The sequence below is a fragment of the Otolemur garnettii genome, unplaced genomic scaffold, assembly GCF_000181295.1.
Source record: "Otolemur garnettii isolate 467f Iridium unplaced genomic scaffold, OtoGar3 scaffold00108, whole genome shotgun sequence".
NCBI classification, from domain to species: Eukaryota; Metazoa; Chordata; class Mammalia; order Primates; family Galagidae; genus Otolemur; species Otolemur garnettii.
Window position 1 is genome coordinate 1,080,277 of NW_003852503.1, and position 20,880 is coordinate 1,101,156.

Sequence of the window (20,880 nt, forward strand, 5' to 3'; positions counted from 1 at the left end):
AATCCGAGCCGTACAAAGCCTGTACTGTTCTAGTGGTTTTAATCCATCTTTTTACATTGGCTTTGTTTTCTAAATGTGCTCCAAGCTGTTGTATGTTTGGATTGCAGAACAATTTGTAAGATGAATACTTTTTTTTAATGTGCATTATTAAAAATGTTCTGAGTGAAACTAATTGTCACCTTTATTAAGGAGGATTGCTTTGTGCCCACAACCCATGCAAAATAATAAAATGAAAAACTACAATCTCAAAAAAAAAAAAAAAGAAAGAAATCGAATAAAGCAGCATGAGGACAACATTGGTATGGACTTTTTTTTTTTCTGAGACAGAGTCTCAAGTTGTTGCCCTGCATAGAGTGCTATGGCATCATAGCTCACAGCAATCTCCAACTCATTGTTAATAGAGATGAGGCCTCACTTTTTGCTAAGGCTGGTCTCCAACCCATGAGCTCAAGCTAGCCACCCGCCTTGGTCTCCCAGAGTGCTAGGATTACAGGTGTGAGCCACCACCTGGCCTGGATTTTCTTTTTCTAATTTTATGTTTACTGATACGTAACAGATGTGCCTACGTTCCAGGTGCATGTGATAATCTAATGCTTCGGTCTGGGGTTTCTTATCTTCTACTTATAATGTGACTTTGCAAGCCTGAAACAGGTCATCTGGCTGTCCTCCTGTCTGCACATACTATACTGGGCAGGGACATGTGTCCTTCAAATGCCAGTGTCACAGTTATCAAATACTGCACAACTGAGAAGGGACACTGAGAAAGTGGAGGATGAGAAGAAAATCTGGTCTGCTGAACTAGGAAGTTGGGAGGGCCCATAACAACGTTGGGTATAAAGTAACCTAGGTAACCATTGACCAGTAGAACAGGGCAATACTGCCTGGAGGTCCAGAGAAGCCAATGAAAGACTCGATGCCAATTTCAAAAGGAGTATTTAATACCCCTGCCGGCCTCTGTCTCGTCTGTAACACCTTTTCTCCTTCACTAGAGGGACCTAATTCCAACTTTCTTTGGAAGAAAGGTAAGCTTGCTCTTTGTTACCTTGAGACTGGTATAGATTGCTTTTGCTTCTATCCACACTGCCTGTGCCATTCCAGTTTTTTTTTTTTTTTTTTTTTTTTTTTTGAGACAGAGCCTCAAGCTGTCCCACTGGGTAGAGTGCCATGGCATTACAGCTCACAGCAACCTCCAACTCCTGGGCTCAAGTGAGTCTCCTGCCTCCGCCTCCCAAGTAGCTGGGACTACAGGCGCCCGCCACAACGCCTGGCTATTTTTTTTTTTTTTTGGTTGCAGCCGTCATTGTTGTTTGGCGGGTCCGGGCTGGGGATTCGAACCCGCCACCTTAGGTGTACGTGGCTGGCGCCTTAGCCGGTTGAGCTATAGGCGCCGAGCCGCCGTTTCAGTTTTATTTTCAGTTTCCACTCACTTTGGCTTTCCCTCTACCTTGGCTGAACTTTCTACTTTCGTCAACTGGGTTCAGTTGACTCCGACCCTAACAACACTGACATCAAAACACAACCAATTTTTAGTTGCATAGTATACCTTAGGCTTCTTTTGTGAGAGATTTCCTATTTATTTTTGTATATTCGAACAGAACATGCTAAGTTGTTAATACACATTTATCATATGGAGAGGATACTGTAATAATTCATAATAGAGTAATAATTCATGTAAAGTCACACCGTTTTTTTTTTAAAAGCCCTAGAAAATACTATTCATTCCATATTTCAAGTCTACTACACTTTCTCATATACTTTCTACTTAATTTTATAATTCTTATTTAGTAAATAAGGATGTTAATTCATTTGACCAAGCAATTGATCATTAGGAGACATTAGGGATGTAACCAAAGATATACTTACTGAAGTGGGAAAACTTAATAGAATGCCATTCCAAAAGGACTTTCTTTGAATATGCCAACTAAAAGATATTCTGGTACTACATTTGTAAATCATTTCTAATGACCAAAATAACAAAATGCAACTGTGTGCTCATAAATTTCGCTATTCAGAGCAACTAGTTATTGATCATTAATAGGCATTTAATATCTGTTTACATAGGATTCACATTTTAACAAGACTTCTTACTGTGGAACCTTTTTCAAATTATAATTTTAATAAAAAAATTATTTAAAAAAGTGAAATAATTTAGGGAACCTGGAAAAATAAAGTCGGACCCCCCCCACTTAGGTTAATTAATTGGTAATTTATTTTACCTGCTGCAGGGGCTGCTGCTCCGAGAAACAGTCAGCACCTGGTGAGAGTGTGAGTTACCTTTTATAGGCTTTGTGTAAGCATATTACAGAAGTGAAACGTGGCTGGTTAAGGGAGGTTACAACTCAGGGAGTCATAGATACAGCAATCGAACAATAATTAATACAGTTTCAATTGACAATGGATACATTCCATATCACAATGGTTACGGTCATACAACAGTAATTAATCAAGTCTCAGTGAGTTTTCCACCATTGTTCATCTACTGAGAACTTGGGGGTTTTGTGAAACTTGGAACTTTTCTTCCTTGTACCTGAAGTTTGTTCTTGGCAACCCTAGGGGGAAGAAGGGGGCCTGGGAACGTGGCTGGGAAGCACGTTCTCGGCCACCCTGGGGGGAGGAGGGACTTGCCTTGTTCCTGGAGTCGACTCTGGGAGGAGAAGGGAGGAGGAGGGAAATGGGCTGGAGAGGGCAGGTAATTATACAGGTGAGGGTGGTGGTGGGGGGAACAGGTGAGGGCTGGGGAACAGGAGTGGGCAGGGGAAACAGGGCTGGATTACAACAAAAGTAATTATAAAATATATGAAAAGGAATTATAGTGTTAGATTGGAATATGTTCTAGAAATGTAAAATATCAAAATGAATAGCCTTACAATACATATTGATGTTTATCTCAGTATTGTTTTAATATGAAACCAGAGAAACCTTATACATACTCAACAATTAGCAATTCATTCAATTACATCGTAAAATCATTCAATCAGAAACTCCATAGACTTTACAATTAATGGTGTAGGACAGTACTTGTGGCTCAAAAGAGTAGGGCGCTGGCCCCATATGCCAGAGGTGGTGGGTTCAAACCCAGCCCTGGCCAAAAACCGCAAAAAAATAAATAAAATTAATGGTGTAGAAAACATGAACATAAAATTATGTATAGTCTATGTACACTGTTTGATGTAAAAGGAAGTTGTTGGCATTATATAAAATCTGATTCCAGTATTCAAAATGTACATTTTATCTATGCATGCACACACACATGCATATTCTCAAAAAATATGCAGTTTTTCATGAGTCTGAGGATACTGAGGTTGATTTTTGCATTTCATATTATTTTTTCCTATTTTCTACCGTGGACATATGTTAGTTTTGGAAAGAGAAAGAAAGTCTTTTAAGATGATGATACAAGCTAGGAGACTGCCAGAAGTTAACACAGGAAAAATATCTAGATAATATACATGGATTGGGTTTGATGACAAGTTTTCAAATACCGCTCAAAGGAGATGATCTGTAAAAGAAAAAAACGATGTTGGGCCTGATCAAAATTGAAACTCTTACTCTCAGTCTCTCTCTCCCATCCCTCTTTCCCTTTCTTCCTCTCTCTCTTTCTCCCCCCCTCCAACACACATACACACACAGCTTATTGCATTTTTCTAACAATGGGCTCCTGGTAACTAAGACTCCAAGGAGATCTATTTTTTTCAGGTAATTTACTATTAAAGATTTTGTTCTTGATAACAATAAAATTTTAAAAAATTGGTAAACAATTGTGCTACCAAATAAAATGCATCGTTATTGTACAACAACCATTTCAGGTCTGAACATTATGTACAGTAGATGTGTGTGTACATTAAGCTATATTTACAGCATTTAATGTACAACTTCCACTGTGTTATAACTGGTATTTTTGTGTGATAGGACACTGGTACTTTATTTCGGTAGCATCAATGCTTGTACCTATTCAATCTAAAACTTAACATTTGGATCTCATTTTCAAGTCAATATCAATAGAGAACTGGAAAACAGGTGTCGAGAAACCAGGGTGGGGGCTGGGTTGGGAGAAGTGTATTTTATGTAGGGGAAGGAAGTTCTGAATGATCTGGAAGTCCAGGTGTGTCCCTGATTAGCTGCAGAGACGTGGCAAGTGATTTTGTTTTCCTCAGTCATACTGTTATCATTTATAGCATGAGACTCTATCATAGTAGCTCTATTTGTCAATAGAAATAATGAACTGCTATTCATTTTAATTTATTAGTTTCTCATTATGTCACTGATGGTGCATCTTTCTTTATGTATGGGGAAAAAATATATTGGGCCTGGAAACTGAGGGACAGATCTTGACATCTTGTTCACTATGAGAGTGCTCCACAGTGAAACCTCTAGAAGACTTATCCCACCTCCCTGGCTGTCACGCCATCTTAGTTGATGCTCCTTTTAGAGAGGAAGAGGGAGAGAGATGGAGGAAGAATGGTAAAGAAAATTATAATTTCAGAACAGGTGCAGCAGCTCACACCTATAATCCCAGCATTCTGGGAAGCCAAGTTGGGGTGGATCCCTAGCGCTCAAGAGTTTGAGAAAGTATAAGCAACAGCAATACCCCATCTCTACTAAAAAAAAAAAAAAAGCTGCAAACTGTGGTCCATGCCTATAGTCCCAGCTACTTGGGAGGCTGAGGCAAGAGGATCTCTTGAGCTCAAGAGTTTGAGGTTGCTGTGAGCTATGATAACACCATGGCACTCAACCCAAGTGACAGGGTAAGACTCTGTCTCAAAAAAAAAATATTAAAATTTCAAAAGAAATTTCTCACTGGAAAATTGCTCATACTCATTTCATTTGATATTAGAATTGGCAGTTTTCTTTTTTTTTTTCAGGATAGCAATTTATTTATTTATTCATTTATTTTTTCTTTATTTTTCTTTCTTTCTTTTTGAGATGGAGTCTCACTAAGTCACCTTTGGTAGAGTGCTGTAGCGTCACAGCTCACAGCAACCTCAAACTCTTAAGCTTAAGTGATTCTCTTGCCTGGGCCTCCCGAGTAGGTGGGACTATAGGCACCCGCCACAACGCCGGCTATTTTTTAGAGACTGGGGTCTCACTCTTGCTGGGGCTGGTCTCTAAGTGCTGAGCTTGGACGATCCACCTGCCTTGGTCTACCAGAGTGCTGGGAGTACAGGCGTGAGCCACCGCACCCGGCCTTCAGGATAGCATTCTAAATCTTCAGTTTGGCACATGAATGAATCATAGAGAATTGGCAGTTTTCACAACCTGCTTTTGATTTATTTGAGGAGAAATCCCTTTGGAAATTGAGATAGAAAATGCATTGCCCTCTGTCTTGCATCATGTAGAGCTGAGCCTTCAAAATTCTCAAAGGGGGGGGAACTTTTAATAAATCCATAAGGTATTTATCTCCTTCAGGACATAAAGAGAACTTACCTTGTGAAGTTCATTCTTTCTACTGAGAGATTGTGCCTCTTCCTTTTTATGTAAGGGGGTTGGGAATAAGCTTTGGGATGCATTAAACTAACTGCAACTTTTGAGGGAATTCTGAACAAAAGTTATACAGTTACAGCTGGGTATGACATAGCTCCTTGCTCTTTCTTGCCTTCTTCCCTTGTTTTTAAATCCTGATGTTGCCTGATACCCCTTGTATATTTCATATTTAAAATTGACCTTTCTCCCTTAGTTAATGAACCTGAGCTATAAAAAAAAACAAGGAACCAGGCTGCACACTAGTTATTATTGAAATTTTATGACTCTAAGTAAAAAATGAATCTTTTGTTCAAAGATACAGTCATAGGGATAATCAAACCATCATTAGCTTTACAGAAGATTCAGAGCAAATTATACCAATACATTAGCATCCTGAAATATATTTATTTACTTAGTCAAAGGAATTACTCAGCACTTCTTGCTGTGTTTATCTATGTAACACTAGCCCCGAGTTCTCAGCACTGGGATCCAAGGTTAATAAGGAAGATATGTGGTGCTGGCCTTCAAAGTCTTAGCAGCTAGTCAGAATTTCTCAACCTTTTCAGAGCTCTGCCCCCTAAAATGCATTTTAAATTTTCTCTATATACTCAGAAGACTAGAGATGGTATAGAATTCAAACATTAGAAATCTTCATCATGAAAACCATAGATGTTCTCAATGTATGTTTTCAAACTGCAAATACTTTATAGGCAACTCCTGCCAATTCCACTATAGTTAGGAAGGACATCTTGTTTAATTTACAACACTTGTCATTAATGGTTTATTTACCTTCTTGGGGGGTCTCTTTCTATCTCTTAAATCTACTATCAGGTAGATAGAATTTTAGATAGATCAGACAACCATTCAACTGATATAGTTTTATGAGGTCAGATGATTAAGCTCATGAACTCATCCTAAAAAGAAGTGTTATATACCTCGCTGATGAACATCACTATGGTCCCCAGATGGCCAAGGAGAGGACTTCAAAGGTGACCATATTGATGTTCAGCAATGAGGTTCCATTGTTGGGTATAGCGGTAGCTCCATAGAATATAGGTATGAACTATGCCTTCACTTTCCATTTGCCCTTTTTCCACCTTCTGAAAAGATTTCATTCACTCCACATAACGTCTGTCTAGTCACATCAATTAAGGTAACTTTCTTCTTTATTTTGCTAGCTTTGTCTTCTTCAATTCACCACGACCACCAGTAATAACATGCACCATCAAATCTTTTAACAAGTTTCTATCAAGTGGAAAATCCTTTGTAAGGTTCTTTGAATTCCTTCCTTTAAAGAACTTACAATCTAAAAGGAGAGACAGTAAAGTGAACACACAGGCAAGTTCAATACTCTGGTAAATTCTACAATGGGGTAAAAACACATGGAGGTACAAGGAGAAGAATCCAATTCAGTCGTGGGGAAAGCAGTGAAGTCTTCCTGGAGATAGTGGAGACCTAGGGAAGTAGGAGCTTGTTTACTTAGGAAGGGGGCAGTCTCATGGTGGTGGTGGTGGGTGAGGAATATAGACTTCATTTTAATGTACTTGTTAGAACATACTGAAGGCAAGCTGAGTTCTGTCTTCATTCTTCACATTACCAATGGTGAACTCATCAACATTTCACCCCAAACACTTTCTTCTCATTCTTGTTAATGACAATGTCCTTCTCCTAGTTTCCAAGATGGAGAAACATGGTAATTTTCCAATTATTCCTCAAGTCTGTATCCCCTATTTTCCATACCATGTAAGATCCTCTTGTGTCTCTCAAGTCACATCATTTTCATTGTCACCTGACCCTTCTGCTGAGCCCTATTCCAAGACTCTACCTCTGATTTATTGTGTTTCATCTTTGAGTTCATTTATCTACAAAAGTTATTTAATCATGCCATTCTTCTTCTTTTTTCTGTTTTGCATTAAACAAATATTTTATTAAGGGTATTTGTAAAATAAAGCCTTGAAAGCCAACTGAAAGGCTTCCATATGAAGTGACATATTAACCAACTGCCCAGTCCTTAGCTTATTTTTTCCTGGATCATATTCCGAACATTCTGGATCTTTCAGATTTTAATCACAAGCACAAACAATGATTAAATATTAGTGTTTTCAAACCTAGGTTAGCATCTTCAGGAACAGGAAACTGCATGCCAGTCTTCTATTCAGCATCCTTTTAATGACTCCTTAGAGTATTCAGTCCATTTCTATGATAAGAGCACTCAAATCTTTGAAAAATTGTTCTTAGTTTTATGAATAGACTTTTAGCTTTCCCAACATACATTCTTGGCCTCAATTAAAATGAAATAGTCATTCTTTTTATTAATACATTTTGTGTTTTTCTCTCCTCAAACCACTTTAATTCTCAAAACTAAATTCTCTTAGAATTCCACTGGTTAATTCATCAACTTCAAAAATTTCTCTCTTCAAACTTTTCAATTCATTAGTAGATTTTTGCCCTGGGAAAAGTATACTTTTTTGTATTTTTTATCAGTGCATAGGCTGAGAATGCCTATACATGGACAATAGCATGGAAGTTTTGCAAAGAACTAAAAATAGAACTGCCACATGATATAGCAATCCTAATTCTTAGAATATGTCCAAAAGAATTGAAATCAAGATCTTAAAGACATGTTTCCACTCCTATGTTCATTGCAATACTTTTCACAATAGCCAAGAGATATAAGCAACACAAATGTCCATCCATGGAGGAATAGGTAAATAAAATCTGGCATATACATACAACAAAATATCAGTCTTAAAGAAATAAGGAAATCCTTCTATTTGTGACATGGAAGACATTATGCTTAGTGAAATAAGTCAGTCAAAGAAAAACAAACACTAAACGATTCTTATTAAATGAGTCATCTAAAACAATCAAAGGAATAGAAATAGGCAATAGAGTAGTGGTTCCAGGGAATGGGAGCAATGAATATAAAGTTACAGTTAGACAATATGAGCAAATTCCAGAGATCTGCTACATATCCTAGTGCCTATGGTTAACAATATGTTACTGTGCACTTAAAAACTTCTTAATAGGATATACCATATGTTAAGTGTTCTTATCAAAAAATCATAAAAAGATTAAAAAAATCCAAAAGCAAAATCCAAGGAGATATAAGGAAACTTCTGTAGATGACGGATATATTTGTTGACTTGATTGTGATGATTGGCAACAGGAGTGTAGGCATATGTCCAAAATTATCCAATTGTATACGTTAATTATGTGGGGTTTTTGAATACCTGAGATACTTCAATAAGCTGGAAAATATGACTATATCTGAGATGAAGAGTTCCATGTGTTGCTTTCAAATAGATATAATGTAAGACATGATAATTTACTGTTACTTTAATTTCTATTGTTTTACCAGGCTGACTCTAGAGCTTGGCCTCCAATATAATAGCTGCTATACTTTCTCTGTCTCAATCTAACAAGGAGAGCATCAGAAAGGAATATTAATAGCACAATCTGACATATTTTGAACTGTCAGTGATTTATTCTTATGTTATACTACAGAAATATTTACATTACCTGACATTATATCACAAAGTAGAAAGTTGAGATTTGAATTAAATTATTGAATCTCGTATTGATTTTATGAAAGAAAATTTTGTAGTGATTTTATTAAAAAAAGCAGATGGACTATGAAGTAGGAAAAATTCAGAAGCTTTCCATACAGCAAAACTCTTTGGGGCTATCTGAGATAAACTAGAGCAGAGATTCAGACAAGTAATGGCTGACAAAACACTTTGTAAATTCTAAAGTGTTACGGAAGGACAAAGCATAATTTATTATTGATTTCTACTAATGGAAACCAATTTATTGGGTGATTAAATCTTTCTGAGAGCAGGTGGAAAAGCTCTAGTTTATTTTATCATTAATTGTGTATTACACAGAGAGCCAAATCTTGAGAGATTTTGTAAACCTTTGGGAATTAGTCATATACTTTTAAGCTCCATCTCAACATTTCCGCTAAGTGCTAGGATTCCAGTTTTTGAAAGGCAACTGTCTTAAGTAAATGGTTATCAGTTTTTTATAAGTACTATGTAGTATTTGGATTGGCTCTACTTAAATGCTTTAATTAGCAATTACTTCCTAAAGATGAGCAGTTTATAATGTCTTGTAGTTGTATTATATGAAATATGTGCCAGGCTTTTTACTATTTCAGATTTTATTGATACATTTAGTCCTTAAAAAATAAAATCCCTATAAGATACAGTTTACACATGAGGACACTATGGCATAGCAAATAGGTGTATAATTTGCCCAAAGTCACAAAACTGGTAAGTGACAAAACTAAGATTTGGTTACAGGTAGAACGGCTTCCAAGTGCCATTAAAACTCATCATTATGCCATTGTATGCATTTGCTTCTTGAGATTGTACTCAATTATTTTTTTTTAATACTATAAAAACATACATTGCAAGCAAAGCCAAATGCTTTGAAAATTTTGCCTGGAAAAAGGTAAGCCTGAATTTTGTATATGCAGATTGTCTCCGATTTGTGATGGTTGAATTTATGATTTTAAGACGAAGATGGATTTATCTGGACATAACCTCATTTTAAGTCAAGGACCATCTGGATTTAGTATGGTTCCACTTATGATTTTTTTGCCTTGGCATAGGATGGGTTTATTGGGGGTATTAAATGACTTTTGGCCTTACAGTGTTTTCACACCATGATTATTTTATTGGGACATAATCCCACTGTAAGTCAAAGCGTATCTGTAGTTATTTACCTATTTTCTGTCTATACCCAGAATGACTTTGGCTATACTTTCTTCGATTCAATTTCCCAGTATCTGCATTTCAGCTTTGTTGTTTCCACTAATGAACCAAACAAGCCTTGCGGGCACCAACATTTTAATGTCTTATTGTCCTGAAATCTCTTTCATTCCAGGCTTACCTGGAAGGTCTTTTCTTTTACAGATAGTTTTAGCTAGTTAAATCACATCTAATGGAAGACACAAGTGGCAATTTTGGTACTGAATTGTCAAACTTGCATTGTGACTGGGCACTAACTTATTCTTGATTATTATTCACTTGGTTGTGGTATATCAAATACTGTCTGCAGGAACAGAGCTGGCATAATTACCCATGTGATCCCCTTCTACACGGGAATCAGAATATTCTATTACTCGTCGCCTCCAAAATGTCCCCAGATCTTGGCAATTCTTCCAGAGTAGCTGTAGGAACCCCAGAAATGTCTTGACCTCTGTGTTTCTTATAATTTTTTATGTTTTTTGCTTTTCCACTTGAATGAGAGGGCTCTTCTTGATAAAACCCGGGAAGAAATGCTGCTTTTCTTTTGATGATCTCAAACAATGCAGACTCTGATCTACCTTCTCGTTCATTCCCCTAGAGAAGGGGGCCCTGCCACTTTGGGGAGTTTGGAGTACATTTGAACAACAAACTCAGAAATTAGTTAATAAATGTAAAATAGTAACCAATAGTTACATAGTGGCTTAAAGTTTGCAAAACTCTGTACAGATCTTTATCTTTCTAACTACCTTATTTATAGATGAAGAAATAAAGTGTCAAAGTAAATGACCGGCTATAGTCACACACATGCTGCTCCACGCAGTGGGGTCATGCTCACAGCCCACTCTTCTGACTTCAGAGAAGAAGCTTTTCCCTCTGTCATGATATGGTCTTAGCTGAGAAGACTTGAAATTAACAAAGATTTCATTCTGATAAAAGTTATACAGATGTTTTGTAACCTTTGCTTTAGATAAAATAACAAACACAGGAAACACAGACATGAGAAAAACACTGAGATTTCTTCAATAACTATAATTCTATATTCTATGCTCTCCAACAGATTAATTTAGGTATTTTTCAAAAATACCTAAATTTTAAATTTAATTTAATATTTAAAAAATATTAAATGTTATCTTTCTAGTGGGAGAAAAGAACAGATCAATAACAGCCCTAGATAATTGTATGTTTAAAAAGTGAGGGGTCCGCATGAAAGATTGTCTTGTATTTATATATCTATGTTAAATAAAAGAAGAAAAATGATGCAATTTAATTTTATATTCTAATTAGGCAACTACATGCAAAATTTAATTTAAATCCTGGGTATTGGATCACACCTATGGAACATAGGACAAGGGTACGAGTCAAATCTGTGAAATGTAGAATGTAGATGTTTTGGCACAATAATCAAGTAAATGAGGTGAAAGCTATGTTGATTGGTTAAATGTAATCACATTAGATTGTACAAAAAAAAAATCAGCACACTGTACCCTACATATGCATGAATGTATCCATGATCTATGTGTATTTGACTTAATAAAATAAAAAAAAAATCCTGGATATTCATGGTTAACTTGAATGAGCCCATGTTTTTGAATAGCTGATGGTGCAAATAACCAGTTACTTTTCTTGATGCATTTATGCTTCTCAAGAAAAAGAGCTGGCATTTTTCTGTCTTATAGTGGTAGCATTCGAAAGCCTTAAAAGCAGTAAAATTGTAGGCCACCAGCCTTGGGGGAAAAAAGACTGAGAGAGAGAGACAAAGCAGTATCTTTTTATCTGCTCACAGAGGAGCCTACTGCCTGGAAAAATAGGTCACTCACTTTCATTTTAATTTGGTGCACTATTATTTCATTTTCATTCATTGCATAAATGCTTTATTATTTTTTCTAAACTTTAAGATGCCTTGTTAACTAAATTACTTGGACAGAAAATTTACACATGGCATTTCCTGTCCCCCTGCTGTTTGGGATTGAAGATAGTGAAAACAAGGAAATGCTCTCTTGATGACCCAGGGCAATCATGTTTATGCCCATGCGCTGTTTTGGGGACATAGGTGTTTTCGTGGGGTACAATTTTCTGCAAGTCTCTTTTGATGCTGCTAAACTGGTCTTCTTTCTACCCTCAGCTCTAACAGCTCACTGCTCACTCCTGTATCCTGCTCCTTTTGAATTTGCTGCTTCGTCCCGGCTAATTTCAGGTATGTTAACATTATGTCTTAAGACAAAGAATGGAATGGTGATAAGAGAGGACCAGTATAGACTGTAAAGTGAATACACTTTAATAAGAGGATATTGTGAAATTTAAATTAATTTATTTCTAATGGGCTTTGTAAACTCTGTTTACAATGAGAGAGAGAGAGACAGAGATAGATAGAGATGCTCTGGTTCTGGCCCGGAGACAACTCTTCCTAGTGGTATTAATGTCTATATTGTTTGGAATTATAATAGGAAATGTAGTCAGCTCCGTGTGAGCCTGTCCGACAGCTTTGGTGCCCACCAAGTAGATCCTAACCAAAAATGCCCCACTTTTCTCCCAGCTCACTTACGTAGCTTGTTGGCTTCCGTAGGAGTTACAAAAATGTTAGGCTGCATCCTGACTCATGTGATTCCGTGAACAAGGTCAGAACATCTGACTGAAGATGGTCCAATATTGTATTCATTATTCATGGGGCTATGTAGAGTTGTACACTGGCAACTTGGATGCTTTTTCTCTTAGAGTATTGCCTAATTTCCTGAATTCAGGAACATGGCTTTCCTGTGTTCTTGAAGCTAACACCATTGCATCTAATTCAGCCTTTAAGTCAACACATACATTTAGCACTCTTAATATAGAGTATAAGGTGTATAAAATATGTTGCAGTAAATTTTCATACATTTTTGTTATTTATCATAAGAATGTTTTTCATAACAAAAGCAAATTATATATCACTCCATGTGGTGTTTTCCTCTATTGATTTTTTTCTCATTCTGGAAATACATTAACAGAATTTATAAAACATAGATATGATATTGCATATTTATCTCTTGTGTATCATTAATCAAAGGGATGATTTATGCTTTTCAAACAACCCAATGAAAAATTATCAAGCTTGATTCTTCGGGTAATATATAGTGTTTCACCTGACACCAAGAAACCCTGAGTCCTCTGTTTGAAATTCAGGGAAAACTAAATCATTGCATGAGAACTCTTCCAGTTCTGATCCAACAGCTTTGGGAGAGCAATGTCACTGAGAGTTTGGCCATCAATAATAGACAGCAGAGCGTGGTCGGGGACGAGGCAGTGATTCATTGATGGCTCGGGTATTACACCCGATAGTCATTCCTATTTCTTTCTTTTTCTGGAACAGGAAAGGTCTAAACTGTAGTCTGAGATTGGTCTTTGACTCTGCATTTCTATCAACCATGTCAACACTGAACAAAGAATGTCCTTGCCCACTCAATTTTCCATTCAAAGAATAAGAGTGAGATATTGAGGGTATGAATTGATTAGAGCCATTTTCTACAATTTATTTTTGTGTTCACACTTTATTTGCAGAGATCTTTTATTTTTCTTTGATCTCAGTTCTAAAGAATGCTAATTGCACTGATTAATGTAGATGGCTTGGGAAATTGAAATAAACTTCTTTGATACCATTATACCTAAACCGAAAGGCATGTTGTAACGAAGTCTGAATGTTCTATTGGTATATGCTCAGATAAACAGGGTAGTCAGTCTTATTTTAATGGTAGCAATGATAAGCTAATTAGGTATAGATAGTTTGTGCTTCCGGAGTAAGGTAGTTATGGGTTTAAGTCTGGGAACAGAGGAAAGGGTTCTGACTTAAAGAGGAGTATTCAACAGGGTTGGGTGAAACCAAGGCTCTGGGTTATGCTGGTAGTCTTTGTCCTTGAGCTTTTAAGGGGCTGGGGGAAAGAACCTCAGCATGGACCAGATGAGGCTATCAGGGAAGAAAACAGTCAAGACAGGGCATGGCATTCTGTTTTGGGAGTCAGAAAATGCCGAATGTCCTTCTTTTCTCTTATTTCTTCCTACAGGAGTACCTTGTAAGAAATGGCTACTTCAAACCATTCTTTAGAGACTGAGTTTATCCTTGAAGGGCTGACAAAACGATCAGAGCTTCAGTTGCCTCTCTTTCTCCTCTTCCTTGGAATATATGTGGTCACCGTGGTAGGGAACCTGGGCATGATCCTCTTAATTACTATCAGTCCTCAACTTCACTTTCCAATGTATTTCTTTCTTAGTCATTTGTCCTTCATCGATCTCTGCTACTCCTCTGTCATTACCCCTAAGATGCTGGTGAACTTTGTGTCAGAGAAGAACATTATCTCCTTTTGGGAGTGCATGACACAGCTTTATTTCTTCCTTATTTTTGTGATTGCAGAAGGCTACCTTCTGACGGCTATGGCATATGACCGCTATGTTGCTATCTGTAGCCCGCTGCTTTATAATGTTATCATGTCCAATAGGGTCTGTTCTATAATGATGGCTGTGGTATATTCTCTGGGGTTATTTGGGGCTACAGTGCATACTACCCGCATGTCAATGTTGTCTTTCTGTGGGTCTCATATTGTCAGTCATTATTTTTGTGATATTCTCCCCTTGTTGACTTTGTCCTGCTCTAACACCCACATCAATGAGATCCTGCTGTTCATTATTGGAGGAGTTAATACCTTAGCACCAACACTGGCTGTCCTCGTCTCTTATGCTTTTATCCTCTCTAGTATTCTCCGCATTCGCTCTGCTGAGGGGCGGTCCAAAGCCTTCAGCACATGTAGCTCCCATCTCATGGCGGTGGGCATCTTTTTTGGGTCTATAACATTCATGTATTTCAAGCCCCCTTCCAGCAATACTATGGAACAGGAGAAGGTGTCCTCTGTGTTCTATACCACAGTGATTCCCATGCTGAACCCTCTCATCTACAGCCTGAGAAACAAGGATGTGAAGAATGCACTGAGAAAGGTGGTTGGGGATAGGTATAGGTAGACATCTTGACAAAGTGGGATCTCATAGAAAGCAAGAAAACATAAAATTTGTCATAGTTTTTTTGTAATTTTCTTTCTCTCTTAAAGGGCAAAAAATTCATGATTATTTATGCATTTCATACTTGAGAATGGTTGAGACATCTTTGCAGATTATCAAGTAACATAATTTTCTAATCTTTAATGCGCTTTGGAAAAGTACTAGAAATAAAGAAGTTGACAGAAGAGGGAGGGCAATGAACATAAAAAAATATTTTGGATATGTTAATTTTGAAAATGCTTAATATGAGAACTAGAGAGTTAGTTAATTGGAAAATCAAAATCCCTGAAGGGCAGAAAGAATAATGCTTTTAAACATTTTGAGGAGAGGAGTTGTTTTTCAATCCCAAAGCCTTTATATAATTTGGAGGATATTGAGATGGAGTAGGGTGGGAGTGTGTGTGTGTGAGAGAGAGAGAACTATGTTTATGCTGCAACTTAGTATAAAAAATGTCAAAGACATAGGCTAATTTTATCAAGAACGTATACACATTTTGTAAACATCACTAGTAACTATCCAGAAGTTGCCTATTCCTTCTCTTCAGAGGCCATCGCTCAGGCTACCACAGTCCAGCACAAAGTCCAGTAGAGCATAGCTCCCATCTGGGCAAGTGAATTCAGTTTTGACTTTGTATTAGAACAGCTATTTTAATGATACCAATGATGCTGCTTTTCTCTTGTAATCTGTAGCTGTTTCTTACCCCATATGATTCCCAGGATTTTTCATAACCTATGACTTCACCTTCATCCTCACTTTCCCTTTGGTGCAGGAATTCAATCCTTTCAGAAAACGGAAATAATATCTCATTGGGACATCATTCCAGGTATCAGGGCATGACCTTCAGATCACTGTACTCCTAACTACAGAGCTCCCTATTAGAGATATGTGCATGAAGTAGCCAGGAATCAAGCTGTATGATATAGTACTTCTTTTTGCCAATGATTTGAACAAGAACGTTAAAGAGGTTTGGTCATATTTTCAGATAATGTGAAGTTGTAAAAACAATTGATGGATGAGAGAATCTTGATTCACAAGGTGATTGCCAGATTTAATGATATTAAAATATACATGGGTAATATGAAATTCTATACTTATACAAAAATGAACAAGTGTGGGAGAGACACTGGTTGGCTACTGAGAATTAAAAGTTTTTGATGATAATGGCATCAATATAAGTAAAAAACGCAGCTCCATAATGTGACCTTGTCTACAGTAGCCACATTTTGGTATGCAGAGTGAGAAATGTTCCGGTCATCATTTGCGCTATAGTAATTAGACTAGATCTATTGGAATGTAATTTATTTAGTGGATATCACTACTCAAGGGGCCATTGGCATTTTGAAGTATATTCTGAGGAATGTGGCCGTGGTAAAGGAAATTGACATCACATATTCATCGATTAGTTCATTCTCTTGATCATTCATTTTATAAATACTTGTTGAATGTCTAGTAATTGCCTGACAATATCCCTTATGTGATAAGGAGATGAACCAAAAATACAAAGTTCTTTCCCTCATTAGATTTAAGCTTTAGTTTCAAAAAAAGGTAATTACCAGGCAGACATATACACAGTACAATCTCAGGAGGTAAAATGTTCAGAGAGAAAATAAAGATAAGAGGATAGAGATTAATTGCTGATATTGGGGGACTGTTAGGTTACACATTAGCAGGGCTGAAGGTTAGTTGTTGAAGTTGTAGGAGTTTTTACCATAGTAGTTTTGGTTGAAGAGGAGAAAGTTACAGAAAGGCACACTTTTTCTCAATTAAGGAAGATTCTTCCAAAAATCAGAATTGTCTAAAATATAAGCAGTCAGTTTAGGAATTTTTGAACTATCCAACAATAGGGATTGAAACAGAGTTCTATCTGGCCTACTTTTGAGAAGAGTCAAACCCTAGCTAGGGAGATGACAAAACCAATCTCTTTGTTCATTTTCAACATTGAGGCTTTCAGACTCATTCATTTTATCACCTTCTGATCCTTTCTATTCCTTCCCTTTTCTTCTCGCTTATGAGGCCTCCCCACCCCACCCCTTTCCTTTCTATTTTCCTAGCCATATGGTCTTCTGAATAGTGTGAATTACATTGGGATGCACAGTTTAAGCCCTAAGGCAGGAGGGTGGTGTCTGTGCATAGGAGTCAGCCATGCTCCTTTCAAGGGGACTTCAAGTTCCCAAGGTATTGATAGCTGCCAAAATCTTGCTCCTCCTTATTCTGTTCTAAAACTTCTTCCCATGGAATCTCTGGTAGCTCCTGACACTTTTTTCTACATTTAATGCTGTTATTCTTATTTGGAAAAAAAAATGAAACTAAAACATGCTACTGAGTAAATTCAATTCTAGGTCAACTGTATCAACATATTATTTATGTATTAACTTCACTAGAGATTTTTGGATGTTCATCATTCACTTCACTAAAGAAGGTACTTCACTGGGGAACTCTGGTGTTTCTAGCAGGTACAGCCTAAAAATTTCAGGTAGCTCCAAAGCACTGCATCCCCTCTGATGGTGTCTCCATACCAGGAGAACATATTCCTCAATTGAATGAAATGGGAGGTACCTTTGACAAGATGAATTGTGAAATAGGCTAGAGCTGCTTAAGCCATTGAATGACATTAACTGCAGTCATGGGAAAGAGTATAGCATCAGAGGAAGAATAATTATTGAATTCTGTAAAGAGAAATTCAAGTAAAGATGGCTTCAGTGGGCAAGAGTTCATGGAAAATTTTCTGAAAGGTACTGAAAGATGTCTAATCCGAATCCATTTATAGGAGAAGCAATAGAGCATTTGACTTATTTTGGCCAACTCTACACTTCTGAGAATTTGGATTTCCTACAACAACAATAAATTTCAATAAGTTGACCATCATAGGACTGCCAAAGATTTAGTTTGGCAAGTAAACACATCACACAAAATAATAAGGAAGCAACCCAAAATTATAACTATTATTTACTGTCAGAACCATATCAAAATTTAAAGACTATTTCAAATTCCAAAATATTTTCAAAAGTAAACATGACTCATAGTTCTCCTTGCAGAGGTCTTTCACCTCCTTGGTTAAATATATTCCTACATAGTTACCATTCAATAAAAATAAATAAATAAAAAATAAATATATTCCTAAGTATTTTACTTTCTTTATTGCTATTATGAAAGATATTGAGTCTTAGATTTGCTTCTCTCAGCTTGATCACTGGTGTACAGAAATGCTACTAATTTTTGTATATTGATTTTTTTATTAAATCATAACTGTATACATTAATGCATTTATGGGGTACAATGTGCTGATTTTATGTACAATTTGGAATGCTTACATCAAACTGGTTAACATAGCCTTCACCTTGGTTACTTAATTATTGTGTTAAGACATTTATACTCTACACTTACAGATTTGACATGTACCCTTGCAATATGCACCATAGGTGTGGTCCCACTGTTTACCCTCCCTCCATCCAAACTCCCCCCTTCCTTCCTTTCCCCCTCCTCTTCCCTCCTTCATCCTGGGATAACCTGAAACCTTCTTGAATTTATTTATCAATTCTAGGAGTCTCTTGGCAGGATTGTTGAGGTTTTCTAGATCATATTGTCAGCAAAAGTGACAGTTTGACCTCTTCTTATTTGGATACCCTTGATTTTGTTCTCTTGTCTGATTGTTTTGGTCAGGACTTCCTGCAGTATATTCAGCAGAGATGGTGACTATTGACAATATTGTCTAGTTATAGTTGTGAACAGACAGTTTTCAGTTTTTGTCCCTTCCATATAATGTTGACTGTGGATTTGCCATGTATGGCTTTAATAGTTTTGAGTAATATAACGTCTATGCCTATTTGGTTAAAATTACTTATCACAAAAGGGTATTGAATGTACTGAATTTTATCAAATGTCTTTTTCTGTGTCTACTGAGAGGGTTATATGGTGTTTATGTTTATGTGGTAACATTTATACATTGATATATGACAGCCATCTTTGCATCCTTGAGGTGAAGTCCACATGGTCATGGTGGATTTTTTTTTTTCATGTGCCACTGTATTGTTTTCTAGAATTTAATTGACAATTTTTTTTTTTTTGGTAGAGACAGTCTCACTTTAGCACCCTCAGTAGAGTGCTGTGGCGTCACAGTTCACAGCAACCTCCAACTCCTGGGCTTAGGCAATTCTCTTGCCTCAGCCTCCTGAGTAGCTGGGACTACAGGCACTCGCTACAATGCCCAGCTATTTTTTTTGTTCCAGTTTGGCTGGGGCTGGGTTTGAACCTACCACTTGGTATATGGGGCTGGCACCCTACCCACTGAGTCACAGGTGCCACCCTAATTGCACTTATATTCATGGGGATATTGGTAAGTAATTACCTTTTTTGTTGTACCAAAAGTTTGGTATCAACTTTTGTTGATACCAAAGTTTCTCAGCTTTGGCATCAAGGTAATACTGGCTTTATAGAGTGAGTTTGGGAGGATTCCCTCCTTCTTGATGTTATGAAATAATTTCTATAGTATGGGTACCAATTTGTCTTTTTAGTCTGTTAAAATTTGGCTGTAAAACCAACCAGGCCAGGACTTTTACTTGTTGGAAGATAGTTTTATTGCTGCCTCTGTTTTGTTACTCAGTGTTGGACTATGCAGATCACTGAGGAAGGAAATCACAGAGGATATAGACAGCTGGAAAATCAGATCATGCTCGGGTGGCACCTGTGGCTCAAAGGCATAGGGTGCCGGCCCCATATACCGGAGGTGGTGGGTTCAAACCTGGCCCTGGCCCTAAACTGCAAAAATAAATGAATAAATAAATAAATAAAACAGATCATTCTCATGGATTGGAAGAATCAACATTATTAAAATATCTACACTAACAGTAATTTAGAGACGCAGTACAATCCCCATTAAAATACCAACATCATTTTTTCAGATCTAATAATTTTATGCTTCACATGGAACCAGAAAACACCACTATAGTCAAAGCAATCTTAAGCAAAAAGAACAAATTGGAAGGCATTACTTTACCAGACCTTAAGATATATGACAGACTTCAATCTGTATCTCTTGCCAATCACAAAAATTAATTTAGGATGGATAACATACTTAAATTTAAGGCATGAAACTATGAAAATTCTAGAATAAAATGTTGGGAAAACTTTTATAGATATCAACCTAGGCAAAGAATTTATGAAGAAGACCCCATGGAATACTACTCACCCATAAACAATGTTGAACTAATATCTTTTGTAACAACCTAGATGAAACTGGAGACCATTCTTCTATAAATAGAAAAAGAAGCACCATGTGTACTTATCTTGAATTGGTGCTATTCCATCAATACTCATGTGCATATATGGAGGTCAAACCCAATGGAAATCAATATGGTAGGAGGGGGAGGGAAGTAATGGATAAGATCACACCTGAAAATACAATGCTCACTATCTGGGTGATGGGAACACTCATAACTTTAATGGTACAAACTGATGTAGTGAAAACATGTGTATCCCCATGATATTTTGAAATTTTAAAAATAAAATTGAGGTCCAAAAAATAGTGCTAACATTGGACAGTGAAAATAAGCTTTTAGGCTCAGCGCCTATAGCACAACCGGCTAAGGCGCCAGCCACGTACACCTAAGGTGGCGGGTTCGAATCCCCAGCCCGGACCGCCAAACAACAATGA

The 20,880-nt window shown here is 37.0% G+C and overlaps 1 protein-coding gene across 1 annotated transcript; it reads left to right on the top strand.

Annotated features, from left to right (window-relative positions):
• The first annotated feature begins 14,261 nt into the window (after positions 1 to 14,261).
• Positions 14,262 to 15,194, top strand: LOC100950136 (olfactory receptor 8D2). Its single transcript, XM_012809540.1, has one exon. It carries the CDS (start codon positions 14,262 to 14,264, stop codon positions 15,192 to 15,194), a length of 933 nt encoding a protein of 310 aa, XP_012664994.1.
• The last annotated feature ends 5,686 nt before the right edge of the window (positions 15,195 to 20,880 follow it).